The sequence below is a fragment of the Ziziphus jujuba genome, chromosome 11 (genome assembly GCF_031755915.1).
Source record: "Ziziphus jujuba cultivar Dongzao chromosome 11, ASM3175591v1".
Lineage (NCBI taxonomy): Eukaryota > Viridiplantae > Streptophyta > Magnoliopsida > Rosales > Rhamnaceae > Ziziphus > Ziziphus jujuba.
Genome location: NC_083389.1, coordinates 22,646,927 through 22,653,749, shown reverse-complemented (window position 1 = coordinate 22,653,749; position 6,823 = coordinate 22,646,927). Strand labels below are relative to the sequence as shown.

Sequence of the window (6,823 nt, the reverse complement as noted above, 5' to 3'; positions counted from 1 at the left end):
GTTTTGCGATAAAATAAGAGAAGTTAACAATGAAACGACAACCCACAACGAAAAAGATTGGTCATGAATTTTATTTGAATGCTTTTGTTAATAGAAATTATGACATTGTTGTAGTGAGGGGCAAGCTCGTTTCTTTTTCCATGGAAATGATTAATGCTTATTTTGGATTGGAAGCTCCAGATGTTGATAAGTTTCAATGCTATAATATCAATGGACCACCAAGAGATCATAAGGTAAATATGTGCACAGAGCAGTAGTTGAAAGATTAATGAGAAAGGTGAAGTTTCTACCTTCCTCACAAACATTGAACAGTATACCATTACTTGGAATAAGTTCATTTGTGCAGTTATTATACCTACATCGCATCCATAAGATGTTTGGAGAACTAAAGGTGAGTTGTTGTATGGTATTTGCGAGGGAATGAAAATTAATGTGGGATGACCTGCTAGAATTCCATTGTCCAAGAAATTAGAAGAAAGAAAGTGGCTGGTTTATACCATCCTTGTTTTATTAGGGCCTTTTGCAAGCAAGTCGAAGTGAAAATTCCAAGGAATTTAACAAAGAGGGAGGTACATTACTTGATCATTAATGAGTATCTTCTAAGTTTGCTAAGACCCAAGGCATCTATTTTAGGCTTCAAACTTCTCATAGAAGGTCAATTAATTATGGCTCATTGCACAAGCTAGATGCTTGACTTAACTTCTCAATAAAATAATGATCATAGTTCATCTTACTTTCAAGATGAAGTTAGTTCTCACTAATCTTTTTCTCGAATGTTTGAAGGCATGCAAAATCAAATGGCATAATTTAGGAACATGCTCTCATACTTTGATGCACGGATTAATGAAATGCAAACGAGTCAAGTTGTTTATGTCAATTATAAAACCAAGTTTCATGGTACTTTGGATAAACAGAGGAAATATTCATGAACTAGAAAGGCAAGCTAAGCTTGAACTATTTTTTTAAGTATCCAATATTTCAACTTCTTTCTTTTCCTTACTCTCTGCTTCAATAGTTTTCTGTTTACAGCCGGCTTCATCTTCTTCAATTTGTATTTCATCCTTTTTCTTTTCCTTACTCTCTGCTTCATTCGTTTTTCTTGTATCCACTTTCTGTTCAAAAAGTGGTGGTAAAACAATTTCTATCTTCAAATCCACCATTATCTTCAACTGGACCACATCCATTACACTTTTCAATTATAGCAATCAGCTTGAAAATATTTAATAATGCCAACACACATGTCTTTGGAAATATGAAATTAACCAGTACTATAATTGGTTTCACAAAGGAAGATCAACATAGAGACAAAAAGTACTACAACACTAAACATATGTATATATATATATATATATAGATCCACTATGATTAAATTATGGGGTTTAAAATACATAAAACACCTTAACTATAAATTGACATTATAAATAACGACTTAAACCATACCATTTCTTCTATAAAAAGGGAACAAAAAAAACACTTTAAAATTACATGAATATTAAAATTTCTTTTCAAAATTAAAGAATTATAAATCAAATGATCGAATTGCTCTATATAAATATAGTCAAAACGAACTTCTACGTGAATTCTTTAAATTTCTTAATCTCATATCTAATAAAAAAAAATTTTTCCAAAGTTAATGCCTGGCTAATGATATATTATGTGTATCATCAAATATTCTCTATTGTACATCTGAGTCATATTATATCATATAGGCATATTAATTAAATGATGTAAGCCATGTAGTCATATATAGTTCTATTTTGCATGTGTGCTAGAAAACTTACAATATCAATATCCTGTAGCTCCTTATTTGATAGGATTATGTCAACAAATGTCCTTTTGTCCTTGTTTGTAGCCCCTCTATCAACTCTTGAGTCATTTATAAAAATTCTTATAATATGGAAATCTCCTACAGTAGCGGCTACATGTAAAGCTATATTTCCTTTTTTATCTTGGAGATCTATAAGATCCTGAAATGTCATGGCCTGTTCTAGGAGAAATTTCACCGCCATTACCTTTCTACTTTCCACCGCAATATGAGGAGCTATCCGACCATTGTTATCCAATAACTCAAACTTCTGGACAACTTTCCGTCAGCACTCTAATGACAGCATGATGTCCTTTCTTTGCTGCAATGTGAAGGGCAGACATACCTTCTTTGTTCCTTGAGAAAGGAAGGCTCTTACTCTCTTTGTTCAAAATTCGTCTAACAAGCACGTCGTTCCTAATATGTGCAGCATAGTGAAGAGGAGTCCATCCAAAAACTTCTTCTTCTAGTGTTAAAGCCTGAAGTTTTTCCAGAACCTGAAGCCCAAATTCTACATAGGAATCAACCAATTACAGATTAGGGCTAATTAGCTAAGGAAAGTAAATATTTATATAACATATGTATTCAAATGCACTTCACTACCCATCTAATTTATATTGTTTTAATTGAAGGGAGGCTAAATGTTCAACTGACCTTCAATTTTTAAAAATATCATAAATCTTTCTCTATATTCAAGAAGCTATTACATTCCTTCTTTATTGTTTCATTCACAAGATTTCAATTAATATCATTCGCACCTCCTATTGTATTTAAACAAATCTTTAATTTGATTCATTCATCTAGTTTAAAAAATATTGTAAATCTCTCTTCTAATATTAAAAAGGTTATTAATTTTTTTTACTTATTGTTTTATTCACACCTTTTTGATATCATTTACATCCCCAATAAATGTGCTAGTTCTAATTTTTAAAATCATAAAAATTAAAATTGTAATTTGTGCAAACCTTATGGAGGAAGATGAAATATAGCCAATTAAAAATCAGGGGAATTGAAAGATTTTAAAACATTAGGCTTTTGATGTAAATAATAAAATTAGAAGGAAGTAAAGTGCATTTGATCTTTGCATATAGACCAATGTTTTTGACAAGTCTCTCCATTATTAAAATGTCCTAATTATTGAACTCTACCATAATGGCATGATGAATTTGTGAACTTCCCACCTAATTATGTTGAGAACATATTGACATGATAAGTGTTGAGAGTTGCCATTTGTCTAACTGAATTTTTATTTTTTAATCATTATTTCAAATGACACCCTTAATAATCAATATGATAGTGAACTTATATTGGAACATATTCCTAGTAGAACATATTAATTAAGAATAATACTAGTATTATAGTTTAATATGACACTGCATTAGTTTTTTTTTTTTATTTCCTTTTATTGTTTTGCATAAAGACATTACAAAAGTTTAGTGAAGCAACTGTTTCTAAATTTTTGAACCCCAATATATATATATATATATATTTTCTTTTTTGGGTAAAGACATTACACAAGTTTAGTGAAACAACTTTTTCTAAATTTTGAACCCCAAAAACAATTAAACAAATAAACCCCTTTCTTAATTGTACCAATTTATTATTATTATTTTTTTTCATATTTACCTTAGCCGGAGTTCTGCCCAAGTGTTCAGGAGGATAGATTTTTGATCTTGTAATGACTATTCATGATCATGTGTAATATGGGAAAATAAAAAAAAAACCAAATGATTACAAATTAAGTTTAAATATTTCCTTTTTTTTTATTTTTTTCAAAAATCTTATGCGGTTAGGGAGTAGTTTAATATTATATACATCAAGCTATGTCAACAACAAAAAGAGAAAAATTGAAAATTTTAAGGAGGAGGATTCCACTTAGAACTGGCTGAACTTAAGACATGGAGATGTGTTCATAATAGTTTTTACCCCTATGCTAAGCCTACAAACACAGTGAGTAAATTCATAAATGCACTAACTCAAAATTTTAAAAGCTTTTGGACACTATTAACCTTACATATAAACATGATAAATATTCGATGTGAGGCCAAATAAGGAAAGCCATTAATATTTTTTTTTACTCAAATAATAAAATTAATTAAAACAAACTCGAATATATGTATATATATATATATGTACATATCAGCCGGTCTCTCATCATGATGTTTTTATAGATTTTTTATTATAACTTTATTTATTAGTCTTTGGATCTTCAATAACTGAAATTTAAAAATATATTTAGATTTTTTTATAAATTAAGTAAAACATTAAAACTCTAGAAGACAAAATGAACTCTACCAGAATTCATATAAACTTTAAATATATTTTTAAATTTCTACTTTTGGAAAGATTAATGATTTATAAATAAGATGCTGATAAAAAATTAATCAATACATTCTAATAAAAGATTAATTAATATATGCACACAAGTTTTACTATGCAAATATCCCCATAGAATTTGACTGTATATATATATATATATATATGACATTGAATTTTCCTACTAACCTTATATTGTCGATTTATATAAATTAAAGGTTTTTGCAGGGAGAGCCGAGTGGATATTTTAATCTCCTATCCGTAATATCAAATATATATATATATATATATATGAGGAGAAAATTAGTCTACGTAAGAATGTTCTTGACAGTAAATAATCGATAATCCCATCACTCAGCAGCATAATACAAACTGAACACCTCTCTTCCCAAGTTAAAAATAAAGGAGCTGCAAGGGATTGGAAAAGGACAGAATCTTTAGCCTAAATGATGTCCAAACATTATTATTATTATTACTATTGTTACTATTATTATTTCACTAGAAGAGATTACCATATATTCTCTAAAATAAGGAGGAATGAAAATTTTATTCGGATGATAAGTTTATTCTTGGTTTTATCACTGGATCCAATTTATAAAATACATCGTTCAATAGTTCGGTGGTTTTACTTTTACCAATAAACTCAGAAATTGGCAGCATTCACATGCGGCCATTCTCAGCAAAATTTGTTTTTTAAATGAAATTGTAAATTTTGACTTTTGTATTTTTAGAATTTAAAAATGTGACGGCAATAAATTTTGAAACAATTTGATAAAAATGAGAATGGTAAAATTTATGAAGAACTTAATTTTTGGTAAATATTATTTTACGAATAAATTTGTAAAGAAAAAAATTTTTATTTAGACTCTTTCAACTTTGTCCTAACTATAATTAAACTCTGTGTTTTTGAAAAATTATCTTCATATTCATTTATCAGCTTTTACCAATTAATTTTGACAATTTAAAGACCATAATTGTACTTTCGTAATATTATTATTTAGTTATAAAATACTGTTTTTTAACATTTTTTTGGTCTTTAACTATTAAATTATTTGGTAAAAACTAATAATTAGTCTACTTTTATAGATTTAGAATACTAAAGGAAGGTTAATATTTTAATAATGATTTTTCAAAAACATAGGATCTAAATATATCCTAAATATAAATATGGCAAAACTAAGGAATTTAAATGAAAATTTTCCTTTATAAAAAGCTTATTACAAATAAATGATGTCAACTCATATGTATGATTAAACATCTATGGTGGATACTACAAATAAGAATAATATAAACTATTAATAATTTATTATATGTTGTTAAGATTATAAGGACAGCGAATAATATCTATCAGGCTAACACTGGAAACTAACTAAAAAAGTTGTTAATAAAATTTGCAAAAAACTTGTATGATTTATCATTTAATAAGATGCAAAATGTAACCATTAAAATTTCTAATAAGTGCTACTAATTCAAATGGATGTGAATCATGAAGCATAAAAAGGTTATATGTATATATATATACATATAAATAAATAAATAAAGTAAATAAATATTTTCCATTTTATACATAATTATATGTACCGCAAATGCAGAAAACTATCAAAATTTTCAACAATAAAACTAAAATATATTTTCTAATTAAAACGAGTAAATATGGGAAAGTATGAAGGAATAAAAGAAAAGAAATTAATGTCATAGGGGATCAATTAGTTAGGGATGATATACTAACATCTTTTGGAGCGAATGGCAGCTATGTGTGAGACTTTCATGCAGTTCCTTCTTTGATCAGAGCACTTTGGAGCAGTGTTTAGGATATGCAGGGCCACTTGGTTAAAGGGTCTATCCACCACCATGAAAAGAGGAGAGTCTCCTTCGCCATTTATTATCAAGGCCAAATCAGGGTCTTCTTCAATTAGTAACTTGACAACCTCCGAGTGATTATAGCGAACAGCTTCATGCAGCGCTGTATCTTTCTTATTATTCTCTACGGTTAATAGACTCTTGTTTTGCTCAACATCTGTCTTTCTTGCCATTTTCACTAGAATTCTTACAGTTTCCAAATGCCCTAACTTTGCTGCAATGTGAAGTGAAGTGTTTCCTTCATTGTTTTGCCCATAAAAAAAATGCACCAGATAATCATCTTCTTCAAGTTGCCGTAGCTTCCCAGATTTAGCTGCGATATGAAGAATAGTGTTGTTTTGGAAGCGGGATCTGATGTTGTCCACATTCCCAAACAGATTGTGGTCTCTTAATCCATCAATTGCAGCATTATACAATTCACCATCCATCGTAAGCTACCTTGCTAGATATTTTCAATCCAATCTCCACTCTCTTTCTCTATATCTTATTTTTATCTTATCTTGCATCTAACTATGTATATATAAAGGAGAATTGGAACTTTGGGTGATGGGTGGTGAATGTCCGTTTGGCCCCTTTTCTTTGGATTAATTATTGATTAGTACCTGAAATTTTACAATAATGCAAATGGAATCCTAAAATTTGAAATTATTTGAGTTGAACTTTAAAGTTTCAAATTTATTGCAAATTAGTTCAATTGATTAACGGTTTTAATTTTTTTGGTCATCTGCATGACGTTATGCTAATGTTATACTTTTTTTTTCAGCAAAAAAATAAAAAAATGGTAAAAAAAAAATATTTCTTATTTTTTCATTTTATGTTAATGTTTTTTACTTAAAAAACTGT

At 28.6% G+C, this 6,823-nt stretch overlaps 1 protein-coding gene across 1 annotated transcript; it reads right to left on the bottom strand.

Annotated features, from left to right (window-relative positions):
* Positions 1-962: 962 nt before the first annotated feature.
* Positions 963-6,408, bottom strand: LOC107435028 (uncharacterized). The gene is made up of 5 exons (XM_060812931.1): positions 5,850-6,408; positions 3,431-3,486; positions 2,151-2,301; positions 1,782-2,041; positions 963-1,169 (listed from the first exon to the last, which is right to left on the bottom strand). Exons 1-5 carry the CDS (start codon positions 6,406-6,408, stop codon positions 963-965), a joined length of 1,233 nt encoding a protein of 410 aa, XP_060668914.1.
* Positions 6,409-6,823: the final 415 nt, after the last annotated feature.

What these genes read in the sequence shown, in the direction of transcription:
- LOC107435028 (XM_060812931.1), bottom strand. Translation starts at nt 6,408, where the DNA reads ATGGATGGTGAATTGTATAATGCTGCAATTGATGGATTAAGAGACCAC. An exon ending in TGGGCAGAACTCCGGCTAAG is followed by an intron (nt 2,302 to 3,430) that starts GTAAATATGAAA and finishes TTTGGGCTTCAG; the next exon opens with GTTCTGGAAAAACTTCAGGC. An exon ending in AGCTACAGGATATTGATATT is followed by an intron (nt 1,170 to 1,781) that starts GTAAGTTTTCTA and finishes GATGTGGTCCAG; the next exon opens with TTGAAGATAATGGTGGATTT.